The sequence below is a fragment of the Larus michahellis genome, chromosome 1 (genome assembly GCF_964199755.1).
Source record: "Larus michahellis chromosome 1, bLarMic1.1, whole genome shotgun sequence".
In the NCBI taxonomy this organism is placed as follows: domain Eukaryota; kingdom Metazoa; phylum Chordata; class Aves; order Charadriiformes; family Laridae; genus Larus; species Larus michahellis.
In genome coordinates this window covers 16,318,096-16,344,598 of record NC_133896.1, presented here as the reverse complement: position 1 = coordinate 16,344,598, position 26,503 = coordinate 16,318,096, and the positions used below count along the sequence as shown (strand labels likewise).

At 39.7% G+C, this 26,503-nt stretch overlaps 1 protein-coding gene across 6 annotated transcripts; it reads right to left on the bottom strand.

Moving 5' to 3' along the window:
- Positions 1-842: 842 nt before the first annotated feature.
- Positions 843-26,503, bottom strand: SLC26A4 (solute carrier family 26 member 4). 6 transcript variants are annotated; one of them, XM_074581303.1, is made up of 20 exons: positions 26,192-26,503; positions 25,675-25,814; positions 24,301-24,411; positions 22,580-22,770; positions 21,933-22,097; positions 19,176-19,328; positions 18,982-19,064; positions 17,899-18,046; positions 15,336-15,449; positions 14,482-14,559; positions 14,184-14,279; positions 12,636-12,742; positions 11,206-11,275; positions 10,782-10,874; positions 10,584-10,679; positions 8,557-8,787; positions 7,028-7,082; positions 6,644-6,789; positions 5,365-5,448; positions 843-3,733 (listed from the first exon to the last, which is right to left on the bottom strand). In XM_074581303.1, exons 1-20 carry the CDS (start codon positions 26,347-26,349, stop codon positions 3,710-3,712), a joined length of 2,343 nt encoding a protein of 780 aa, XP_074437404.1. In that variant the 5' UTR covers positions 26,350-26,503; the 3' UTR covers positions 843-3,709. The 6 variants fall into 6 exon arrangements, 4 of the variants coding, with proteins under 4 accessions (XP_074437404.1, XP_074437792.1, XP_074437497.1 ...); XM_074581691.1 differs by having other exon boundaries at positions 23,823-24,411; positions 26,192-26,258; XM_074581396.1 differs by lacking the exon at positions 24,301-24,411.

The following is a 26,503-nucleotide window of genomic DNA, read 5'->3' as shown; positions in this document are numbered from 1 at the left end:
GCGGGGGAGAGCGGTTGGAAAAAGGAGGCGTGACCGACCCCGCGGCCCCTTGGAGAAGGGTGACATTAAAAGAGAGAGGGGTCTTTCTGCTGAGGCACCGCCGCAGCCCCGCCCGCGGGCGGCTTGTGTGGTGCGGGCTTCTGAGGAACTGGGCGAGTCTTACCCCACGCTGGGCGCTCTCGGCTGCTCGCGGTTAGGCTGCGTTTTTACCATGGAAAAGTCGGATTCCTGTCAGTCGGGGCCGTAGAAGTGCCAGTGACTGGATGGGACAGGGGACCTCCAGTGCACCCTAAGGCTTCACAGCATTAGAGCTCACTGCCTCAAGAAACTACTGTGTGTAACTTCCACAAACTTCGCATTTTGTAAATCCTGTGTAATTCGGTGGGATACTGCCATTATAGAGTGCTTCTGTAGCACTGGAGAAAGGAAAGGAGTATAAATACAATTAAACCATAGGTTATAGATGTGGTATAGGAAGTGGCCTCAAGCAGTCCTTCCACAATCCGAAGGTAGCAGCGGCTCTACTCCAGCACCCTCACTGAGTCTCCAGGATTGGGATCTCTTCTCCCTACAGACAATGTGCTCTTGTCCCCGCAGACAACGTCTCCCATCATCTTTATAGCCTTAACATAAAAAAGCTGCCGTTTAAGCCTAATGTTTCTTTTCTTATCCCCACAAGGCAGAGAGAACAGGTTTTCCCTTTTGTCTTTGTCCTCAAAAGGCAGACCCAAGGGGAAGCATGACGCTCATCCCTCCATAAAATACTTTTATTTTCCCACAATTAGAATTCATAAAGAGTTTTTAAAAAAAACCCAAATGCGCAGGTGCACAGAGCCTGTTTTCAATTGTGGACAACTTTATTTTCTAGTTAATGGATACAATTACTTTTAAAATACAGCTTTTTAAAAGGATAAAAAACAAATTTAACACCTGACATGCAAAGAGTAGTAATACTCAAAATGCATACAAAAATATCACTTCTTCATTCTACTCGAAAAAGAAGCACGGCTAGTTGCATTGCTTATGGATGTTTGAATTAGTACAAAATTGTACAGAATTTTAGCTTCATTGCAAAATCCATTATTTGGGTATCCTTCATTTTGATGGATACATAGATAGAAAATTAAGAAGCACATACCCCCTGACCCACGGAGAAAGGTATTTGAATGCCTTCTGCATGTTACCTCTTACCATTCTGTGTAACTATAGGCTTTGTGTGCAATGCTATTTTTCAGGAAAAGTTGAATGTTTTGTGCCAGTTAAATTAAGAAAAAATACAACCATGCCTTGAAGAAATATGCAGGCTAAGAATAAGTGCATTGCATCATAATTTATCACAATTAATTCCAGACAAAATGTCATCTGGAAAGCAAACGGGAAGACTGTTGAATACTTAATTGCTTTTTCTAAATGTATGGATATGGACAAGAACTGGAGAAGGTTCAAAAAATAACCAAAGCCCGCATTTCTGTCAAGTAAGAATCTATACTCAAACTTCACAGTGCAGATGTCCTCTTGAGGGAAAAAAAAAAATTCCACTGCTATCATTTTTTATACCATCTTTTCCATAGTATTTGTTCTGCATAAAAATCAGCTGAAAGCTCACTTATCAGTCCCCGGTAGGATATTTTACTTTTTACGTAAAATGTACATCCACTTTAGAAAAGCAATGCAGCTTCTGCCTTGTCCTTCATCGCCCTGTGCTGCGTGTACTGGCAACAGTGGCCTACATTCAGGTTAATGTAAGCTGGGGCCACGGCCCGATAGGAAAGCTTTGTCAGTAATGTGGGCAGAAGCGGCAACCTCCCGCGTTCGGCTGACGAATGGAAGGGGAGAGAACGAGGACAGGTAGCGCTAAAAGCGTGAATTGCCAAATCCCAGCCTGAGCCTAAGCATTAGTGTAAATAGAAAATAATGCTCCCATCTGAGGAGGCGCGGATCAGTCTGATTTGCCGCTTAAACACACGCCTCGTTCTCACTTTGTGGAGATGCCAATCTGACGTACAGATGGCGTATGTCTATTTGTAAAGACAAACCTGCATTTTTGCTGGGTGGACTGGAACACCAGTATCACCTAGGCTCATGCCTGTATTGCATTTGAAATGAGAAAATTCACTGGCTGTCATGAGGACTGAAGTTTTTGCCTTAATTAGAGAATAAAGATGTCAGTCTGATGCTGTTACTTACTATGCAAGATACTGTCCAACTGACTGAAGGTTACAGGATTTTTTTCACGGATTTTGATGGAGTTCACTCAGGTCCTTAGGACAGAATAATTTATGTAGTGCTTAGCTTTTAACCTGAGATTTTTCACTAACATTACTTGCAGCAAAAATCTTCTTTGTGCAGTGTGATATAGGAAAATTTCTCTGACATAATCAAACAAGGAGACTTAAATATGTGAACATACTGAAGGTAATTAGCCCACATTGTGAAACTTATACCTGGACATTTCTTACACTTTTATTATTATCTGTTCCCTCACCATGCAGGGTTTTTTTTGATTAAAAAAATTAATGCAGTGCTAAAAAATTTAAGGTAGCAGTCTGTTTTCCATCAAAACACATTTCTTCTTCATGAAAAGTAAGAACATTGATTTCCTGCCTATCTATTTTATATAGTCCTAAAGTAAGGATTAGAGTTTTGCAGGTCAAATCCTTTAACTTTTGTGAATTATTGCACTTGTGCATTTTCGACTGTCAAACTTAACAGCAGTGGTTTGATGTAAAATATTAAAAGACAAAATATGCTATATAAAAATATAACTATTCATAAAACTAAATGAACTCCTATATTCCATTTTTAAAAACCCACAAACCTGTATACTAGGTCACATTCTGACTTTCTTACTTGCACTCAGTAGGAGCCAGTTCTACAGACTCCATTAAGTACTTGGGGACTAAGCTTTTCCTTAATCTAATTTATGTCATAATCTGCCTCTGGATGAAAGATATGTAACCTAGCCAAAATAATCTTCTGTGTATACTTAGTTTTAGGGACAATCATTAATAGTAGTGCATGATTTACTACCATGGGATTAATACAGAACTAATGAACCCATATCCAAGGGTCTTTTCTATTGAAGCTTATGCTATTTAAAGTTTTATAGTAGTTCAGTGCCATTTTATGTTCATGTGACTGTTTCACCTATCACCTGTTTCAAACAACCTGCAGCAATTTAAGGAATTGCTTGGAAAAAATGATCACGATACAGTTTTCAAGACTTGTCACCACATGTACGCTCACACTATTGTTCTAGAATTGCAAAGCCTTGGCCAGCTTGAACCCCTGCCCCCTTGCTAGTCATTGTACAAATACAGAACAAAAGGCTTGCATCCAAAGATTTTGGTCTCTTCAGCTCTTCTGGTCAGACCGCAAAGCAGAGTTTCATCCTCTACACACTGATAAAACAGTGTAATGCACCTCTGCCTCACTAGTCCCAAAACTGAGTACATCTTTTGTAACAGTCTTCTGATTCTTTTTTATCACTATATCATATTGGAAAGTGCTTGCTGAATCAAGGTCCAGAATATTTCCAGGATAACGTTAACTAAAAATTGGAGATTTCTAGAGATCTATATCATTCAGACAAACAATCAGGGTTTTCTTCAAGTGCAAAGATTGGTTTCATCGCAGAAAATGCTTATATAGTACCGGTGCATAAATATTGCTGTGAGCTCACAGGTAAGAGAGTACCAGCAGTCCGTCCTCATGAAGCAAGCCTGCGCATAGCCTAGTGAAATGGTTTGCAAAAGGTGGAGAGAAACGGGCCATGGTTAGTTCTGAGTACACACCGCTTGGAAAAATAAAATGTTTGTGCATGTGTTAACTAAAAACTACCAAGTTCAACCTGGCCTTAATGGAAGTACAGAGAAAGTAACTGTTCTGAGGCAGCGTCCCTTTGGCTTGTGTCCGCATTGGACAATTCAGTCAGGAAGCTGCGGGTCTGAAGGTTACTAGCTCTCACCTTCAAAATGTGGCTATAAAGGTGCAGGACAGAAACCTCTCAGAACACTCTTTGACCTTGGATTGTTAGTTTTGTGTCTGGCTTCTTTTCTTATTTAATAATGTAAATATCTAACCAATCCTGTGAATAACAATCAGAATTCATGTCTTTTGGGCCTGCCATTCCCAAATGCTTCTGTTACAGAATCATGGTGTCTTTCTAGCTTTTTTAATCCTTCATTCCTTTCTGCACAGTGACTTAGAGAATAGTGGAAAGTGCTTCTCCCCATGTTACTGATAAAGAGTAATATTTGGGTCTCTTGCAATATTCATACCAATGAAAAAAGGAGGGGGTCAATCAGGAGTACCAAGTATCACGATCTACTCACCAAGCCCCAATGAAGTTTGAGAGGCTTTTGTTTAGGGTCTTGGCTTCTCCTCTCACCCATCTGCCTTCCAAGCTGACCCTACCTTTTCCTACAGGACTTCATGCTATGGTGGAAACTACAATGCAGGGTAATGCTGAGAACCTCTACCCAGCCACAACCTTGTCCTGCCTGCTTGTCTCCAGGGCCCTCTACATCCCACATGCACAGCAACCTTGCTGCCGCATTTTGCTAGAGCATGACAGAGGGAAGGGTCACAGCATGCCTCCAGCCCCTTTCCGTTCCTGCTGCTGGAGCAGAGAGGCCAAGCACAGGGCACTACCCCATTTTAGACAGGGAATTAAGAATGGAGTTCTGACTAGTACCACAGTAGCATAATAGGAGGGACACATAATAATCATGCCTTTACCTACACGGAGTGTTGTAATGCTTCCAAGGTATTGATACATCATTAGTTTAATCCATCCCAGGCTATAAAAGGGCATTTAGCCCCATCTCCTATTTTCTGAATAAGTGGCCTGTGTGCTGCACTGTTATTTTACCAGTAAGTGCTACTTTCTTTTCTGGCAGTATTCTGTAAATACAAAATACCATGGTATTGCTTTAATGGACTTGTGTTGTTGCATGTTAGTTATGTGCAGTACACTGCTTTGCTGCAGCTGCCTGTTATATGTTTAGATTGTGCAAAAAGATGCCTGCTGTGTTAAACAGAGGAATGAAGGTGGAAGTTGGCCATAATTTTTGGACTTGGGTGCCTCAAGCCTTACCAAGTCTTCTCTTAGGCACCTAACTCATGCCTGTGTAAGGCTAAAGAGGTGCTTGTGCACATACAATCTACTACATCTCAGAATGACCTCGACTTTCTCCACCAAGCACTGACAGCCAGGTGCCCAAGGAGGGTATTTATTTATGGAGAGGGAAACTGTTGAGGGCTCAGTTCATCCACCATCCTCTCACAGCACGACTCAATGCAAAGGAATAAAGCCAGCAGTATTCTGTAAGTACTAGACACATTCAGTTTCAAGGTGCGTACCTCTTCCTGAACATCAAGTTCATCATCAGGACAGCTTGTTTCTGTGAATTCTATGGGTTCTTTAGACTCCTGCATGAGTGAAATCTTGGTAGAAAGAAATGAAGAAACATGATGAGTTACACATTGTCCTTATCATTTAAGTTGATTTATTACTCTGAAGTACCTTAATATAGCTTCCCCAACTCACAAGAGTCTGTTGTTTACTGTTCCTTGACAAAACTGTTGCTTTAGTTGAGCTGAGAGGAACTTAAATGTTGGAAAGCTTTTGGTTCTGCCTCTGCTGATATGACTAGTTATGGCTGTATAAAAATAATAAAAGCAGAGTCGACTTCTAAGATGCTGTATGGCTCTGCCAAAATGTTAATCTTGATTATAAGACAGGACAAAACTTTAGATCCTGGGTAGTAAGCAAAAATTATCAAAAAAATAAGGGCTCCATCCTGGTTATTTAACAGTAATATTAATTTTAATTACTATTTATTCATAATACTATAATAGCGATTGCTAGGGAAGGAATTGTAGTGAAAAGACAGGATATCATTATAAGGCCATTTTTCTAATGTGGCCCCACATCATTAAACACTACAGAGTGTTCTTATCTTAAAAACTGCAGAAGATAACTAGGAAATGCACAGAGAAGGGCAGCAGGAATGAACACTAGTGCGGAACAGCTTCCGTGCACTCACACCAAGTAGAACAGGACTCTTCAGCTTTGATCAGAGGTATATGAAATTATTAATAGCGTTGGGAACGGGAGCAGGGAATGATTACTCATTGCAGCTAACAATCCAGAAATCACACAGGATTAAAACAAATGGGGAATATTTGTCATGTAACACATTTCAAATTACAGAACCCATCACCACAGGATAGTGTCAAGCTAAAACATATAAAGGTGTTCCAAAAGGAGTATGACACACGCATCGAAGAAAACTCCATCTGCAACAATTAATATATTGGTTCAAATGCAACCTCCAGCTGAGGAAGTTCTTAAGCTGCCAGTTGTCAGAAACTAGAAAATGTGTATTAGGATGAAGTGTTCTTCATATGTCCTGTTTCTCCAGTTCTTTTCACTAACAAGATCCTGGGGTTGACAAACCCTTCTTTTGATCTAGCAAAATATTCATGTATTACAGAAGCTGACCAGTTTACTAGACTCTCACTTTATCCGTACTACAGCTGTATGTCTAGTTTTCAAATGTGCCATGCTGTAATGGAAATTGCAAGAATGAATACGAGATGATAGAAGGATGGGAAACATACTACTGGATGTTCTTACCTTCTCAAAGACAGGATCCTGGTTGTCACTGTATGTCATTTGATTTCTTATGTAGAGAACAGCATCATGGACAGTCAAGAAGAATATGTCTTTTCTGACCATATCATCAAAGAAGGCACTCCGTTCCAGTTGAGATATAAGGTTGTCTGAATAAAATCAAATCAATCAATCAATCAGTCATAGCTTTGTCTTTACTTTCCATATTTCCTTTAAATCCCAGCATTCTTTGTGTCCCACTGCAGCCCACTATGCTTATCAGTGTGATAACTCCAGTTTTTATTAGAACAAATGCTCCCACAGACACATCTAGAGATCCCTTCTCATCCCTCCTCATCTTCATTTTATTCTTTGCATGAGTGGTAGTAGAAACATTTGGATGTTTACCTTGATATGAAGCAAAGTATACTCTCACATCAATTCTCTCAAACTCTCTAATTATCTAAAAAAATAAAAGTTTGCAACAAGAACATAAATAAATAAAGTCTGTAAGGAGAAAATACATATATGTCTATATATGTAATGTATAGGCGCACACAAACACGTCATTTTTTTCTGAGTGTCTTAATTCCAAATTGTATGTTCTGTTTATTCATCATAAATAAGGAACTGCTACACTTAGCTATACTTAAAGATCCAGTAGTTAAGTACCTGGTTTCTGAAGTGGTTTGTCTTCAACTATGTAAGCGGAACTATCAATTTTACACATACATACATTGCCGCCTATTGAGGTTCTCATTCTGTTCTCATAATATGAATTATCATGTCTCTTCAAGTGAGAACTACGTGGGCCTGAGCAAGCTTTATTTCCCCCCAAAATATGTGTGATATGATACAATCTTTCATTGGCATATGCAAATTTTTTTACTCAGATTTTTCCCTCTTGCAGTGCACCACATGGACCTGTTCTTGGATGAAAAAGCTGCATATGGAAAAAATCATGTCTGTGGACCCCATATCTCTTTTGTGCCAGAAGTCGGAACTGAATCAAAACTAGGCAGAAGGCTGAAGCAAGGCACAGCATTCTTGTACTTCAGTTAGATAAAAGGTGGGAGACTGGATTCCACCCCGGCTCCCTGGTGGCAGGCAAGTTTCTTAGAAGGGTATTTTCAGGGTGATTGCTAATTCCATCCCCTTCTGTTCATTGATAAACTAGAGTAATCTAAGATGTGGTTTATAGACAAGCTAAGCAGTCCCAACTGCAAAATGAAGTTAGTGAAAGCAGCAATCTGAACATACAAAGTATCATAAAAGATTGAAGATTGAACAATCTGGTCCTACACACTTGTAACTGGGCAACAAAAAATAATGGAAATACTTGGCCTTAATCTTTTCACCTAATTTCCCTTTCCCTAATTTTGCAATATTACCTCCTTATTACATAGTGTGGTGTTTGAAGATGAATTAATGAATGTTGATGAAGTGCTCTGATATTAGCCACAGAAAACCCTATAAAGAAATGAATCATTCTTCCTTCCTTCATAGTTTAAATAATATGGAATGAATAAATAAATCATGTGGCTAAAGACTGAAAAGTGATGGTAAAATGAAATTTTTACTACCTCTGTGTTGAGTGAGCATCATCCTGTGCCCAGATTAAAGCAGGAGGCATGTGGAAAGAAAATATACAACTAAAATACTTCATAACATGCATACAAAGGGACCATATTTTGCAGTTCTCATTTTAGAGTACTTGACTATGCGACCTTCATATCGTTCTTTTAGTGCATTTTTTAAATTTTTTTCCACCTAAAATATGCATACACCAATATTCTACCTCTTGCTGTGTAAGTTTTGAAGGTATTTTTCAACATCAGACTTCTAAAAACTCAGCTAAAAATTCAGCTATCAGCTCTTGATTTACATACTACTGACTAGATTCATTTTCATGGAACACCAGAAAAAAATGCACTTACCGTTTTTATTGATTTCACAGCTACAATATCCAAGAATGTTACTGCTCCAAAATCAAGAATGAGACTGTGGATGGGCACCTTGGGGATGTTTACTTTGACTGGGAGTTCTGAATTCCAGTCCACCTGGATCTCTACTTCTTTGGTGGGAACTTGAAGATCTTCATTGTCTTCAGGTTCCTCATCAGGCTCAAAAGCTTCATTATTAATACCAGGCTCACTGATGATGCCATTCTAAATGTGCAGATAATATACGGAATATATCATTTAATCACGGAGAAAGTTTTGGGGTTACAGGAAACACTTCCCTGTGATACCTTTTGTTTCAGGAATGAACAAGACGGAGACTTGTGACCAGTACCCCCTGCTCCCAGCCCCTGGAAATGTGGTTAGTATAACTAATGCCATTTTATAAGTCAAGCAGCCATTCTCTGTGACCAACCAGGTCACGTATTCATTCCCTTTCCCTTCATTCTCAGGCCTTAAAGGTCCTGTGAACCAAGCAGACAAACAGATTTCTTCTTTCCCTCCCTACCAGCCTTAAGATTCCTGGGCACCAGGCCGATTACTCCCTTCCTTGCCAGCCTTGAAAGTCCCAGGCACCCGGCCAACCAGGTGTTGTTGATGACCCTGTCACAGAACAGGTAAGTGTAATAGCGCACAGAGCACTGTCCATAAAATCAAGCAGTTACAAGTCCTAAGTGGGGAATTGGACTGGAACTGCTGCTGGACAGTGAGACCCGTGATCCTCGTGGCCAGGGACGCCTGCATCATCATCTGCTTCCTGTGAGGACTGGGTGAGTGACTTGTCTTCTTTTATATGATTTTTGAGTCTAGATTATGATTGTTATACTGACATATCAAACCACGTATTAAGATCTGACCCAATCTGCAGAGGGTCCAGGTGATTAGAAACCATAAGTTAAGGTCTATGTGATTAGAAACTGTAAGTTAGGCTGTATTATAAATTCTGTATTAAACTACTTATAAATTGTACTACATTGATTCTGTTTGTAGAAATCCTGTGCCATTCTAGTAATAAATTCTGTGATATACTAACCATAAAATCCTGTTAAGGAAAATAAAGCTTTAATTGTAACTAGAATTTAGTGCCATCGTCATTCTGCCAAGGATCCCTAAAAGAACCTGTCTGTCCCCTTAGTCTTGGGTGGCAATACTGCATCCAAGAATTTAAAGAAAAACAAGATAGAGCACATTACCTCCTCCTCTGTGCAGTGTATTTCCTTTCCTCATTTTTTCTTTGTTAAAAGAGCATCTTCCTGCAAAAAGGCCACTATCCAGAAAAATAAATACCTCAGAGCTACTCCCTCCCTCATTAGCTTAATTTCTAGGAGATATTTGAGACCAGCGTTTTCATATTTGAATTAGATTTACTATATATGATACCATGGTAAAATGGTCAAAAGCTGGAATGTCACATAAACGAGCATTTAACTGCATCATAAATTGTAATATATACGGGAAACAGTACATCCTGCACTGAGAGCCATGACAATAGAAAACCCATGTCTAACTTCCAGCTCTGGAGACTGAAAAGCTTGCCTGTACCTGTCCACCCCTGTAAGCATTTAATTATTGAAATGTATGTTCCACACTTAGAGGAACATACGCTGCTTTCTTTAAAGAGGATGTGGAAGGCCAAGTGATACAGCTCACCTGTGCATAGCAAGCTGTGTAATAGGAGTATGTACACATGAAAGAGCCAGCACTTTTACTGCACAGAGATAATCTGAGGTGCTGAGAGGTAGAGGTAAGTTCAGGGAATCCCTTGCTTCCACTCCTGTTAACACTATGACTGTCACAGCTGCCTGAATCTGTGGGGTCTTTGGCAATAGGTGTACTGCTCTGCTAAGTCTCTGGCAGGTCCCAGACTTCCTACCACAGTAATAAGTCACACTTTTCCATCTTTATTTTAAAGATGAGTACAGAGGAACTCATAATTAAGGCTAAAGTAATAAGCTGTAACAGTAATCCTTTGAGAAAGGATAGAAAGAAAAAAATAGGTTTACCTTAGTAGCTTTTAATTTCCCCTTCTTGATTAGCTTTTGTATCTTCCTCAGTGCTTTGAGTCTCTTATTATATACCTTGACTGCATCAAATCCCACCTAAAGAAAAAGGATCAAAATTATTTAATTTTACCTAAATACAATTCTGATGAAATCACAAAGACAGTTAAGAAGCATCCAAAACCATCACATATCACTCACTGTGGATTTGAGGCTGCTTTTCAGTCCATCAATGTTAGCATAAAAAATTGGACTTGAAAACTTGAGAATCTTCACACCTTCTGGTTCTATAACCTATTGCCAAAGAATATAAGGTTAAACAGCAACAACCATATTTTGGCTAATAAGAAGCAGTTTAACCATTTCAGCAGTTAACTATGTATCTAATTCACAAAAAATGGCGTATCTTTGCTGATAACTGAGGTGATTCAGTTTTTTGAAGCTTACAGCCCCAGCATGCAATATGGACCGACCATCTGGATCAAGATGAAGAATTTCATGCTGAAACCTGTTATCTTTGAGATACAAGTTATCTTCCAAATTCAAGTTGTCCACGATGTGCAAAGCACAGCCTTGTCTTACACTGGCTTGTAGACTGAAGGGGAACAACTTAGCAATGACTTACATTTTTGTAGTCCTTGACCTTCTTGTAGATGTCTGTACCAGGAATGTTTCCAAAGCCACCCCATGAAGGACTAACAGAAACAAAAAGACAGTGAAGGTAAACATCATACTTAGGCATTGACAGAATTGAAGGGATTGCTGCATACAAACTGTCATAGACACTTGTAGTCTGCTCTTTTCTGCCAAATTAACTTCCAATAACATTGAAAAAGTGTTGTATCTTTTGTGTTGTGTGTCTTTTTCTGAATTGTAGTGAATGGTCCATTTTAAAGACAAGTTACTTTGGTCTCAGCCTACTTGCTGCACCATTTCTATGTAAAGTTGCATGAAAAAATTGTTCCATTTGTTTCCCAAACCAGAAAAAATGTTTTAAAAGTAGATTAGTTTTGTTTGAATGAAAAAACAATTTTTTGACTCTGAAAAAAAAACCTGATCACTTCTTTCAAATCAACTGAAACAATACATTTATATTTTTCGGATTATTTAAAACTTTTTGTCCAACCCTTTTAATTTTTCTTTCAGTCAATAACAAAGCCAAAATATTTTTCAGTCTCCAGATATATTTTTAACAGTTGAAGCAAATTCTTTTGAAGTTTATAAAGCTTCATCTGTCTTTTATATTTTGATTTCACAAATCTGAGTTGAATTTGGGAATGTTTTTTGAGGATCTTCACATTTCGGTTTTTATAGTCTACTATTCTGTAACAACTTTTGCAAGACTTCATTTGTTTGCATTTGTTAACAGTGCAACTATCCTTTAGTATGGCTAGTAACCATACTCTCTGGACTCCAGGCTGAAGGAATGGGGTTATGTTGTATTTTCAGAGAAAAGATCAATGAAAAATAACAAGATGCCCAAAGAAGGTTCTGCAAAGCCACCTTTTCTCACCATTCCACTAGGATATGTTCTTTGAGCAGCAACAAATGAGCCACAAGCAGAACATTTTGTCTTATTCTCATGTTTTCTCTTCCTCCTCTTTTACAGGCATACACTCAGTCTTGTATAAGCAGTAAATGAAAAGGTTATTGGCATGTGCAACATACTGTAGTAGTATTACATGCTAAGAGTTACTATAATGATCAATTAATTACAGAAGCCATTCATACATCTGTTTATATTTGATCGGGAATGCTCCTGTCCCTTTCTAGAACTCAGCTACGTGGGTGCACAAATAACACAGGGCTAAGTACCACCAGAATACACCACATGATATAGAACAAATACTGATAAAATAACGCATCTTCTCTTATCAGTATAATTAAATGATAGCACACAAACAGTGTTTTGTTCTAAAGAATAGATTTTTTCCATCTCAAAATTTTTGTAAACCCAGGCAGATTTTCGGACACAAATCATTTTGCTTTTCAGCATATTGTCTTCCTTTTTCATGGTATAGCACTAACAATTCTTTCTGATCCTGTGTTACTTACAATTGAACTCTCAGCACAACTGTCAGCAATCCAAACAAAAGACCAGCAAGTAATCCCAAATCAAGTCCCAGAATGATGGATGCTACACATGTAAAAACCCAGATCATCTGGAGAGGAAATAACAAATGTCAAGTCTCTTAATTATAACATAACTCCTGGTCACGCTAAAGAATTAGTAGACCAGACAACATGAGTAGCAGAAGAATTTAACTTTGGAGATGATCATAGCACACTGGCAATTAGATGACTTTCATACAGAAGTCTTCCTCTTCCTCCAAGATGTTTCTATACAACACTATCTTATTAGGCATAGTTAGGTTTTTAGGAAATAAGATTTTTTAAAGTAACAATATCTATCAAGGATCCAGGTACTTTGGTGAAATTAAAGGGGATGCAGTTAACCATTGCATTTTCTTCTTTATGATGGTGGCAGTCTTTGTTAATGTTTCTGTAGAAATTGGAAAGAATTTATTTTCCCAAGATGTAAAATACTGTAAGATGCCCCACCTGCAGACATATAGAGAGGGAAGGGGGCTCCTCAGTCATATCTAAGAATCAGAACTGTTCCAAGGAGAGGTATTTCATATTAACAGGTCAGTGGCACTCTCTAAAGTCTCCACTGAATATTCAGGCAGAACAGTTGAAGTGGGCTCCTCGGTTCCTCTCTACGTCACTGCCCAGGCAGAACACCCCGTGGATCCAATCATACAAAAAGCTGAGTGCCCGCACTTCTTACTGAAGTCAGTGGGATCTTTTACCTATAAAGAGGACTAGTAAATGATTGACTAAAAAATTTCAGATCTACCTGAGGCAGGTACTGTGCAATGGCACACGCTGTAAAATCTATGCATAGTTAGGACTGCATGGAGAAAATACCTTCCATGCAATCTTTTCCTACCCTCTTCCACAGAAAACAGAGTGGGAGATGTGAGCAAGTACCCTGAGATATGGTTATAGTGGTTCGTAAGAAAGGCCTGTTCAGCTATCACTTAGCATGCCAAATGTATCCACGTTCTAGTTTACATTAGTCTTGCCACAACAAGAAAACATATTTTCTGAGGACTACCTGAGATTATCCAGGCAAATGGGATGCTAATGTGGTAACAACATAAATATATGTACATGAATTAAGAAAAGGTCAGCTTTTCTGACCCATTTAAACTATGCAAAAGATGAAAGCAGGATGGTAAAGGTGGCAACGGGCCATCTTTATCCTGATTTTCAAGCTATCTCAACACAAGATTGCTGTAGACTATGATAATTGCTATGAAGGAGTCATCACTTCACAGGAATACCCTGACAGGCACCCTTACTGTGGGGTATAGGGAATAAAGAAGATAAGCAGAATACTATGTAAAACTCTAAAACAGGGAATTTTAAACTGGCCTCATGGCATTTGCATTTTGAGGACACACATAAAAGTTTTCTGATGTTAACTCTACAAAATTCTGTTTATGTGGTAGTTAAGAGAAACTTGGATGGCATTAAAAGGCAAAAAGAAAACCAGGCAAAAACATTCAGGAGAAAAGAAAAAGACAGGTTACTTACAGCATCCACTTTATTCTGTCTCCACAGACGGGGAACATCAAACACTTGCATGAACATGCCTTTCAGGTTAGCTATGACTACAGCTGCCAACACAGACTGTGAGAAAAATTATGAAGAAGTGCTATTCAGAAGCAAAGATGCATATTAAGATAGTGTTCAGCATTATACACTATAAATGAGAGCCTCGTCTGGTATCAGCCACCATAGTTTAAACAGGGCTATTAATCCTGCCCATCAAAGGTGAGCATTTGGATCTGATTGGTGCTGGTGGCTGTGCTGCAGAGGGCAAGTACGGTACCTTTTGTAAGGGCTCTAGCAACTTCCCCAGGGCAACAATGGAAATCAAAACAATCCCAGCAGAGATTATACCAGCAACCTGTGAAGAACAGAGTGTTTATAGGAAATGAACTTATTAAGACTCTATCTTATGTTTCTAGCATTACAAAGAAAAATGTACAAGTAGTTGCACATTACATTTCTTTAGGAACAAGGAGACCTGCCAAAATACCATTGTGTTTAGGTGTACGTGGACAATCATTATACACTTCAGCTAACACAGAGGGAATTCAATTAAGCAGGTAGTGTAAACAACTGCACGCAAGGTAGTAGCTCTTGGAGGGGTTATGTTGCATAGAAAGATGAAAGAAGCAGAGTCTGTGTGTCAGCTGGAAAAGGGGCTGCTGGATAACCTGTAGTTCTCCACTGTTAAAAAAGGCAAAGCTGTAATACTGTAAAAGAGAGTAGCTTACTCAACATGAGAAAGATGGCACATGGGCAGATGATGAATGGCAAATGGCAGGGCTGCTCAGGCCAGCACTTGGGAACTTAAATATCTCCTAGGCAGCTGCGAGAGGATTTTTGCCCCCATCCTGAGTTCCTACTGTGACAAAGCCAGTCCTTTAATTGTGAATGAAATTCTGGGGAATTAGGCTTGAAGGATTTCTGACCCCTCATCTAACTCATGCTATGTAAAACTTGATTGCCCTCTTCTGGCAGAGCTACAAAAACGATTCACTACCAGAGCACAAGCTAGCTACCTGTGGCTTTCCATGTGCCAGCAACACTAGGACTATTTTCATCGCATTGTGAAAGCTGTGCCCTATATAAGATTAAATTTGCTTGTGCACAGTACTAGTAACAATAGGTCATTACCTGAGTCTTTCCACCAGTACTTTCTTGGACTGCAGTCCGTGAAAGAGCAGTAGTTGCAACAAAACAAGAAAAGGCACCTGAAAAAATGTTGCTGAACCCGAAGGCAATAAACTCCTGAAAGATAATTGGATGATGCTGTAAATAGAGATACCTGACGACAATTTTGCAATGGAGAATGACAACAGCTTCAACAGTAGTTTATAAAGTAGGTAGCACAATAATATTGAGAAGAGTATGGATTAGTAATAGTTGCTAAATGTTTACACAAATTCCTCTTATGCTAGCATAACTCCTTGTGTTTGGAAATCAATACAATGAAGTTGTTATTTCTCCCTAACATGGACATACTCGTCTTAGTATAAAGACTTTTAAAGCTTATTTCCGTCAGTGGTATCAAACCTAACATTTCTAACAATTACACTGGTATAACTGCATCAACAAATGGTTTTAGTATAAATTTAACTCCCAAGTATCATCAGCTAAACAAATAATTTTAATCAGCACAACACTCTGAGTTTAGACAAGCCTTTAATTAATGCAAAGCGTTGTATTTTTAGTAGAACTAATCAGGAACTTTGCAATAAAACACAGTTTCACTGAAAACTTCTAGCTTGTTGAGCCAGAAGTTTTTCACTCTGAACATCCCAATGAACTCACGCTGAGTCCCAGGCAGCGTTCTCATAGATTTGCCCCAGGGTCACAGATGCTGGCGCCTACTGATGCTGGTTGTTCTGCTCAAGTGACAAGGACCCTGGGAGCTTTATGTCCTGGGATCTGGGCCATTCCTCTGCTGGGAAACGAGGCGTTTGGGAGCTGCCTGCAACCCCATATAATTGACAGAAACATTGTTTTCACTAAGCCGACATAGTCACAAGAGCTTTTCACTCACTGCAAATTTTTAAAAATATATTACAAGGTTTGATTTTTTACTCTCTCCCTTCTTTTCTCCATAATGAAATTTCCTATAAGCTTTTCATTAAGCTCCACTACAAGAGCAGGATTTTGAAGTCATGTTCTTTAACAGAACAGACTTAGATTCATGCCTATTTCCATGTAACAGCTGTGCTCCGCAAGAAAATGTTGGAAGTACAGTTCCTAGTGTTCTTAGATCTTAACAATCTATGAATCTATGAAGACAAAATAAACACTGGCAGATAACAGTATTGACCTGTCCTTCAAAATTCTTTTACTACCTGCTTTTATGATGTTATTTTAACTTTCCAGTTCAGGTAAACTATTTCCCCTTCATTCATAGCTGCATTTAACTTTTGCTATGTGTAAAATTCATAGTATAGTATTGAAAGGAAGGCACTTTGCTTTTATAGACAGTAATTCTACAACTACAATATTTAATTAGTATCTTTGAAGTACATCAGTGCTGGCAGAACAGCATATTCCACAAAAAAACAGCATAAACAGCTCTTCCAGGAATATGTATTATTCATTCAGATTTATTAACTGAAAGTCAATGCAATTTAGGCAACTTTAAATCAAAGTGGTACCAGATATGTACTTTGTGTATTATAAAGTGTCCATCATATTCAGAAGCATAATTTTGTTACATACTGCAAAAAAGTGTTTCCAAAATGAAACTTACGTAATCCATTAATACTAAAATAAAGGACTCATTAAACAAAGTATTCAGCTTATCTTTTTATTGTAGTAAGTGTATTTTCTCATATGTTCAAAGGATAAAATTCAAAACTAGCAAAATTAGCGTAGATGCAGGACAAGGAAGCTTTCTGACATTCTTCTCCCACGCCCATGGGGAAACCACAAAACCCCTGGTGAAAACACTGAACAACTAGAGGAATCCTCTAAGAGTTTGTCAATGCATAGCTCACGTAACGTTCTAGCTATGTGCCTTCAGAAACCAACGGCTAAAACGAATCAGCCATTTGGTGCAGACAGTTATTCAAGTATGTTCACATGCTGGTCGGCATTTACTTTTGTGAAGGTGCAGGACTTACTTAGCTATACAGTTACAAGTATATTTATATTGATGTCACTGGTGTCGGGCTGAGAAGTACAATAATTTCTTCTGTCAGAATAAAATCATGTCTTAACTGAAAGGTTCAACTGATACAAATCATTCATGTAGACTAAGCCTAAATAAAGGTGCCCAGAGCAGTTTCTTAGTTTGATATTGTCTCCCCAATCCCAGCAACAAACCTGAAAATATGCCTTACGAGTAGGAATGGAAAGCAGGTTGCTAAAGCCGACCATGTCAACTCATCACCAGAAAATTCCCCTATACAGTACTTATCTTTAATTACCTTTTCAGAGCTACTGCAGTCACTAAAGCCATACAGAAGGAATTGATTAGTATGAACAGCCCATACTGAAGATAAGAGCACATCTGTCTCATCTCTACGTGGTAAATTTGTCAGGTAATATATGGCCATTTCAGCTATTTCTTTTCAATAGTTGAATTTCTCCTGTCAGATTTCAACTTTAGTCTGAAAAATGTGCGTGAATGCTGTTTCTTTCATTTGGCTATGTAAGTCGACATGAAACAGAACTTAAATTCACTATGTTTATAAACTAGTTTTGTTATACATACCTGGTTTCCATCAATAGCATAGTCATACTTGGTTGCATATACTTTTCCCACAGATACGGCAATAGCATATGCAACAATAGCAATGGAAAAGGAGGCTGCTATCATCTGGGAAAACAGGCTGACATCTGGAGGCTCGGGAGGCAAAAATCTAGCATTTAGAAAATATATTAGTGTTACCAACTTTGATTAAATTCTGTTCTTACTAGAATTGTCAAGGAGTTTGAGGCGGAGGCATACAGGTTGCTCATAATATGAAGTGTAATGTTTCAAGTTAATAAAAAGGTGGAAACAGCCCATTGACATACGGAACACGCTTATCTAGCTCACCATAGCCCAAATCCTGATGCTATTAGTCAGCAACAAAGCTTCCATTGTTCTCAGCATGACTGAGATTTGGTCTTATGATAGCAAAGTGAAAAAGTACATTTTTTGAAGCATTGAATAAAGGATGTATTGAATAGTATGATGAATTACATAAATATGTTAATGACACTTCATACTTCTGTTAACATATTGTTAACATACTTCTTCAGAAAATCTCAAAAACATTTTATCCCCCACTGTGTTTCCACAAATTTTAATTAATCAAGCTCTGAATACCAAATGGAATGTGAAGGTTACTACTGTGAAGTGCTCTGAATCTTTCAAGTGAAAGTCTCTACCAGTGTAATCCTGAACATCCTTGCTTCTGTAACTATGGAAGTGACAAGACTGACTGCGGTAACAGTTGTGGCATGAATATGAACCACACTGGGATAACTCAGGTATAGAGAGAAATTAAATCTATGTAGAATTTAATTATTAAAAATCCTTTTTTTTTTTTTTTCACATCTTCCATAGTCATATATTCATTTCATGAATCAAGCAGACATTCCTAAGCCCATTTTACAGATAAAGGAAAGCTAGGCAACATATTTAGGTGGCATAATTGACAGAGCCAGAAGTAAACCCGACAAAATCTACATGGCTGAGTTCTAAACTCAGGTTACAGCTCTCAATATCTCTTTTATGTCTTTTCTCTTACCACTGTCATTTTTAGCCAATTAAAATAATACCTATTTCCCAGAAAACAAAGGCACTCACCCTCTTGGAATGCTCTTAACAATGCCTGCATTGTATTCTTTTTCCAAGTCAGCACCGTATGAAATGCCAGTGGCTACTATTGTCTGTAATAAAATAAAACAACAGTTTTAATACTTAAAAAGGGTTCTTGTCTCCCTGCAGCTAGCCCCATCTATTTTATCTGTTATCAGTTTTTGTTATGCTCCTTTGCTTACCACAATAACTTCTATTGGTATAGGTATAGGTATCTTGTGTTTGAACCGATCGTTTATTTCTTTAACTACCATGCAGACAAAAATGGTGAGGAGTCCAGCAGTAAGATCTGCGATGTTGGTGGTACCAATTTTTTCAAATGTTTCAATAAGAGTCTGAAAAGTAAAAATGACAACATAAAACATGCCCATGTCCACTTGAAGGATGTGAAAATACTCATGAGAAGATCCAGATGCTTGGGGTTTTGGAGGAGGCCAAACTACTTCTTTGTTCAAGCCTGGAGGAGACCGAGGATAATGTACTGTCAAGGTGCTACGGAACTAATGAATGGATTTAATGGTGAATTTAACTGAAAAAGCATAACTGCAAGAATTGTCCACATCCTGATTTTTAGGAAATTAATACTAAGTAAGAAGAGCTAAACCCCTACCTGTGTTTTACCTCTACCTGTTCTTGGAGCAAGGAAGAGAAGATCTATAGCTGCTTCACTTTGTCCAAATAACAAGGAAGATACTAATTTTTCTATTCAAACGACAGCTATCAGTCCCACAGGCAAAACTCTGGTTCACTGTATGCCCAATACATACGGTCTGTGGATTACGTTTCCTATTTACACTGTTGACTGTGTACTGACTCATCCAGAGAATGAGTATGAACACGTGGGTCCTGCCAGGCTGCGGAGATTCCTGTGCTTGAGAAAAGCAGTCACTAAACCTCACCTTATGGTACATTAATCCTCCCAGCAGAGTTCAGTCCCAGGCTGGAGGATTGTCTCAAGTGGGCTGCGATAGGCAGCTCCATTTTCTATCCTTGCTATGCCCTTGCTTGGTCCTATTGTTTATTGCAAACAAGTGCACATAGAAAACATAAAGGGCTGATTACAGAAAAGCTATAAATACCACCTCTCTGTCCTCCCCCTAAGCATCAGGGTAATTCTTACTTGCCCCCTGTCTCCAAGTAAATGTAATTATTCAATGCATAGCTTTAACAGAATGAACTAGTAGAAAAGGCATTAGAAACAGACTTCTTTCATCCTGGTTAGCTCCCCAAATACAGAGCTGTCAGTTTAAAGTCAAGGGGAGGGTTGCAGCAACAGTACCACTGCTACCATTCTGAAAAGACTCTGGTTTTGAAATAAAACGTCTAAGTACTTAGTCAGCTATGTTTTCTAAGCTAAAGAAGAAGCCTTCCTGAAACACTGACTCAGATGCCTTTCTTCAGGTGACTGAAGACAGTTTTTGCCCATTGTACTGCTTACCATGGATCCCATTCTTACTGACCATCTCTCTCACTGCCCCACTTCCCAGGGAAACAGCAACTTCCTAACTTTGGGTTGCGAATTCCGCTAATGTTGGGTGCCTGTTGTTGCAGTTTGTTAAACACCACTTCTGAAGCAAGTCCAAAACTCACTGAAGCTGACAAGGCAAGTCACTGGTTCAGCAGACCAGAAATCACAATTTCTTTGCTCTACAGACATTGACTTGGCTCACCTGTAAGAACACAGAAGCTCTGAGCTTTAACCTAAAAAGTCAGCATTCCACTCAGCCTTGCAGGAGCTGTAAGAACCATGTAATTCCTTTTCAAAAATACTTTCTACTAATGTACCGCCCTTCAATAAACATAAAAAATAGAGATAGAAAAACCTTCTGGATTAATGAGTCCATCACCCTGCCAGGTCTGCTATAAGGTCTATTAGATAGCACTTTGTCTCATCTGATTTTCCTCGTTCTGAGGGAAAGAGTTTTCATTAATTCTGAAAAGGCCCATAACATAATACTTTTTGGTTTTTCCCCCCCTCAAATAGTCCACCAGATTTTTTTTCTAAATTTTACCTTGCTGTTTGTAGTTATATTCATCCTATTATTGCTATTCTAGATGTCTAATGTATTTTTGCTAGTCTGGTTGCCTGAACTGGCATGTAAAATCTGTAAATACATTTTTTTTTGTCTAGAACAGCCTCTTTTAGAAAGCTGTTATTCTAATATGAAGTGCTATGGAAGATTTAAAATACTGTGAAACCGAACAGTTTCATGCTGAAGTCGGTGACAAAACCCTCAATAATTTTCCTGGGGAAGGAGACTATTCTGTAATATGAGACTTCTAGGAATTCAGTATTTTTGTAATCCGGCCAAGACATTTCTCCATTTGATCATTTCCTCTAAGATCAACAAATAGAGTTGCGACAGCAACATTTAGCCTCACCTTAGCTAGCCAGTAGATACCTGGCTGCATGGTGGGAATCCACATCCTTCTTTAGGTACTCACAAGTATGGCTACAGCGTGGAATGAAGAACTATGCCCTTTACCAGAATGACATGCTGGTTTAAGAGTAAAGGGGCTTGGGTCCGGTCAGCTTTGGGAGATGACCTGACAGTGTTAAGAAATGATGAAACATACCTCACAATAAGCCAGAAAGCAAGGGGTGGGACAGAAAGTAGTATCCAGAAGTGACAACCTAGAGAAGAAGAACTGTTCCGCTGGATAATTACATTTAAACTTTACATGAAAAACTGCTCTGCCTGCAAAAGACTTCAAGATGGCTATTAGACTTTCTGTCTGGGGAACCCCGAAAGCAGATTATTAGAGACCCACAGCTACAAATGAACAGCTGCTGACCTTCCTCAGAGTGAGAACTAAATGAATGCCCTATACTTACCACCATATATATGAACCATTCCCGTATGAAATGGAAGCAGAAAATAAACAATTATATAAAAATTCCAACATAAAACCAAAACAGATTAGAAGAGCATACTTACATATATTATGGAAAGGACACCATTATAGTTTCTAGTTGAAACATTTAGGACTATTTTCAATTGTGACACAAGCACTTGAAAAGCTGCTGCAGTTGTGAATCCCCCAACTAGTGGATCTGCAAGGTACCTCACAATGAAACCAATCTGAAGGACTCCAAATACTACCTGGCAAAAACATGAAGAATTAACAGCTTGCTAAACAACAAAAAGGTACACTTTTATTTGGTGATTTCTTATGCTTTGTTCTTTTCTCTTTGTTGATACAGAGTCTTAGGACCATCTTCCCCCACTGCAGCCTACTGTAACTTAATATCATGCCATCCAAGGAAATAAAGGAGACATGAAGAAATGTGTGCTCCAGGATATGCACCACAAGCACTTAGTTTCATGCAGGTCCCTTGGTCTGCAATCACAGAGCTGTGTGATTCTTCTGTTGTCTGCATTCCCAGTCGTGCTGCCACAGACTCTGCCCAGGATAAGAAGAATAATCCCCCAAAAGCTCTTCAGAATTTTAGATTACTTTCCTTTATTTTTATCTTTTACTACAGGAAAATGTCTTACTGCCCTAGTAGGTATTTCCATACCCTATGATTTCCCACTTAAATTAGAGCAATATCAACCTTCTGCCTTCAAACCAACTATTTTACCTGTAAAATTCCAACCAGAAATGTGAGGGTACTAGCAATCAGCACTCTCTGTGCATCTCTGGATTCAGTGTCTATCAGTGCCCCAGTACCATTAGTCCCTGTAGCATTACTGCCATCTATGAGAAAATTATCATCAGGGGCCATGCTCAATACAACAGATCCCACCATCAAACTGACTACAGGGAATGGACCTGTAATGACAAACAGAACATACTAAAGTTTAATGTACATCAAAAAGAAGCATTTTTCAGACTAGACAAGCAAACTCTAAATCAGAAAATCCATTTAATATTTTAACTGGTCTACATTAGTAGTATTAGGGGGCCAGGAGCCACAGGCACTGCAAACGTGACACAAAGATACAATTCCTTCCTTAAATAACTTATGTTGTACATATAGGTGCAGTTTCATGCTTTGCTTAGGCCAATTTAGGGCTGTACCAAGGCCAAAAGGGGCAATATGTTCCAGCATCTCCCTGTATCAGCACCACAACCACAAGAAACACATCACTGATATAGCTGAAAGCATCATTTTTTTTTTTTTTTGTCAGTTAGTTTTCAGGTGATCCAGGTTGCCACATAGCTGCCTGGTCAGGAATCCCAACACCAGGTGGTGGCAGGAACATGCACCAAGGGGTAGGACCACATCTTTTGGCAGTAGCGTGGTATTACATTGGCTAAAGATGACTGAAACTATACTTTGGGCAAGATACAGAGAGAGTAATGATCATTGTGTCAGCAACACACAATCTAAAAGTAATCGTATTTGTTGCAGTTATTTACTGAAATTATGCAGAAAAGGAAAATGTCACAAAATGTCTAAAAGAAGGATAAGTTAATTTTACAGATACCTTAGCAGACACTTCACGAATAAGGGTATTGGACAAAGCATAAAAAGTAGTGTTTGATAACGTAGAAAGTAGGAATGTCAACATAAGTAGAGGTGACAACTCAGACCTGAATAGCAAATGTGAGCTCATAGCTAGGGTAACAAGAGGCTAACAAAGTGGAGAGAACATACAGAAGTATTTGATGCAGCAGAGAAGAAAGTTGATGAAAAAGCTTTGGGAGGGGAAAACAATCTATTCTTAGTAGATATGAACAAGGAAAAACTGTATGTTGTTAGAATGAAGAAAAAGAAACTTCAGTGATCAAGCTGTAACATGAATTTTAAATGTGAGAACTGACAGGAAATAAACCCCATATTTCAAAGAAAGTATTCAGAAAGAATCAACAAGGTTTACCCATAGCCTTGATGTGAGGACCTAGAGCGAGGCTGGAGTGGGCACACAGGTTCTGGGTCTCCGCGACAGGCAAGAAGATGATATTGTCCACAGTGATCAAAAAAGGATGCAGCAAGGAAGGCTTGTAGAGAAGACTAAGAGCTCTGTTTTAGCCATCTTGAGCTTTAGCTGATAGACAAAAATGTCTGCTCATACTGCCTACTGAGGCCTTGATCTTGTCATTTCTTGCACAGAGCGTGGCCAAAGACAAGATTTAAACTTCAGCATAAATGCAGGCAAAAAGCATGCATGGGCACAACTGAAGTTAGCTATTAGCCTGTGCAGAGAAGAAATAAACCTAAAGTCCCCCAAACCCACCAGTATTAATATTCAGCACAACCAATTCGGTTCAGAAAGTAGTTATCTTGTATGAATGTTTACAGTAAGGATTAACATTTTGTAACAGATCATTCACTGTAACTTGAACACGTGTCGTTACCAACTGAGATGTGCCTTGATGTTCCCAGGAAAAAGTATGTCAGGATGGGAAAAAAGGCAGAATAGAGACCATATCCAACAGGAACAGCAACCAGCAAAGCATATGCCAAACCTGAAATGACAGGCCATCAAAACGTCAGATTTTCAATCTCTCAACAAACTACAATCTTGTCTAGAATGGACTTTCAGAAAGATTTACTCCTTTTGCTCAGATACAATTTAGAATATGTTTTGTCAGTAAATCAGTTGCAGGCATATCCGTGTGTATCAACAACTGTAAATGGTTGTATATCCCACCCTGGTAGTTGGATGAGTAAGTACTGAAAGATGTTCCTATATTTGTGTAAATAGCACAAAACATAGGCTCGGGTGTGAAGTTTAAGTGGGGGAACACTGTTAAAGAGTGAATGCTTTTTTTCTGCAAGTCTGTGCCTCCCTAGCACGCTCCAAGGGAACAGACAGTAGGGAATACTGTGTCTAATTAGGAATGTGTAAACTGCTTTCTGTTCTCAGTGTGAATTTTTGCCCCCTTGTGCAAACACCTAATTTCCATTGAAGGGAAATGTGGGCTTGACACAGCTAGCTTAACCTCCCCCAGTCCTGAAAAATTGTGAAAAAAGTGTAAGGACACTATTGAAATGAAAGAAATGAATATACTGGATGGTGTTGGGGTTTAGCTAGTCTTGTCTGTGAAAAAGGACGTTATCAGCTGACTCAGGCAGAATGGTTCTGCCCTTTAAGTCTTCCTTAACTAGTTTATTTTAATTAATTTCTACTTATTTCTAACACTTTTCTATTTGTTCATCTACTGAATGCTTTCCTAATACATGGAATAAGGAAATAAGGAAAACTTAACATTCTAAGCCATGTAAGTATCCATCAAGTTTATCATTTTTTTTAATGTGAATATGCCACCACCTCCTTGAGATACCTGAACAACTTCATGGACCAAATTTTAAAGGAGAGTAGATATCTATTTTGGAGCAATAACTAGATTTTTGTAGGCAGCTACAGGAGAGCTATAGGCTCAGATAACCAAGAAAGAAGAATAAGGCCACGTGACCTATCTGATTTATCACAATGCAATTAAAATTTTAAATATCAAAATGAATACTCTTTGAGTAAAAGGCTTGGGGAAAAAAAGTTAAATACATCTTGATAGCACATCAAAGGAAATTTAAATCTTCTGGCCAAGCAGAGAAAAAAAGAATAAATTAAATCCATCAATTATTTATCGCAAAATAATACCTAATATCTAGTATTAAATAACAAGTCTCAGATTTGTAATTCCATCTGCATAACATTAACATCCCCCTGTTCAGCCTCCTGCCTTACCGACACCTCGAGAACAGGGGACTGACGTGCCCGGCTTTACCTTGCAAGGTGGCGACGAGGCCGGTGCTGACCCCCGAGATGACATCGCTGACCAGCCACTCCTTCACCCGGTAGTTGGGCAGCCACTCCAGGATGGGCAGAAAGGACTTGGTGATCTGAAAGGCCCTTTTCCTTGAACACCTGCGAGAAAACACGTGATAAGCGTTCCCCAGGGGGATGCAGCTGGAGGGCCCCCAACGGCCCCCGAGCCGACACAACGCGGGGGCGATGCCCGCTTTAAGAGGCGGAGGTTGGCAGGGCCATGTCTTCCACACAGGGATGGGGCACGCGTTAGTGTGAAAAGCGCCGTCTCCTGAAGGAAGCACCCCACAGGCAACGGCCTCCACACGCTTCGATACGAAGGGGAGCCGAGATCCACTTATCGACAGCCCGGGGCTCTTTGGGACACTTTATCCCTCGGCGGGCGGAGTTCGCCGGCGCCGTCCCCCGGCCCCCGCCGCCTCTCCTCACCGCGCCCCCGCGGGCCCGCCGCCTCTGGGGGCCCCGCCGCCACCCACCTGCAGGCCGCCTGCGCCCGCTCCCGCAGCGTGGGCGGCAGCGGCGGCCGCCGCTCGTTCTCCTCCTGGAAGCCCGCCTCGCTGTAGATGGGCCGCGCCACCACGTAGTGGCTGAGCTCCGCCAGCGGCTCCTCCGCCCGCTCGCCCGCCGCTGCCATGGCCCCGCCTGAGGCGCAGAGCAGAGCACGGCTCCCGCGCCGCCACCCCCTGGCCGCCCTCGGCCGCCCCTCAGCAGAGCTGTCCGCGTCCTGAAGCCGCGCCTCAGGCGGGGCCGCCGGCGCCTCTACCTGCCCCCGCCACGGCTCTCCGGCC

Coding starts and splice junctions, on each gene's coding strand:
- SLC26A4 (XM_074581303.1), bottom strand. CDS start 26,349: ATGGCAGCGGCGGGCGAGCGGGCGGAGGAGCCGCTGGCGGAGCTCAGC. Junction 14,560..15,335: donor GTACTGGTGGAAAGACTCAG/GTAATGACCTAT, acceptor TGTTCTTCACAG/GTTGCTGGTATAATCTCTGC. Junction 11,276..12,635: donor GTTGTGCTGAGAGTTCAATT/GTAAGTAACACA, acceptor TGTTTCTGTTAG/TCCTTCATGGGGTGGCTTTG.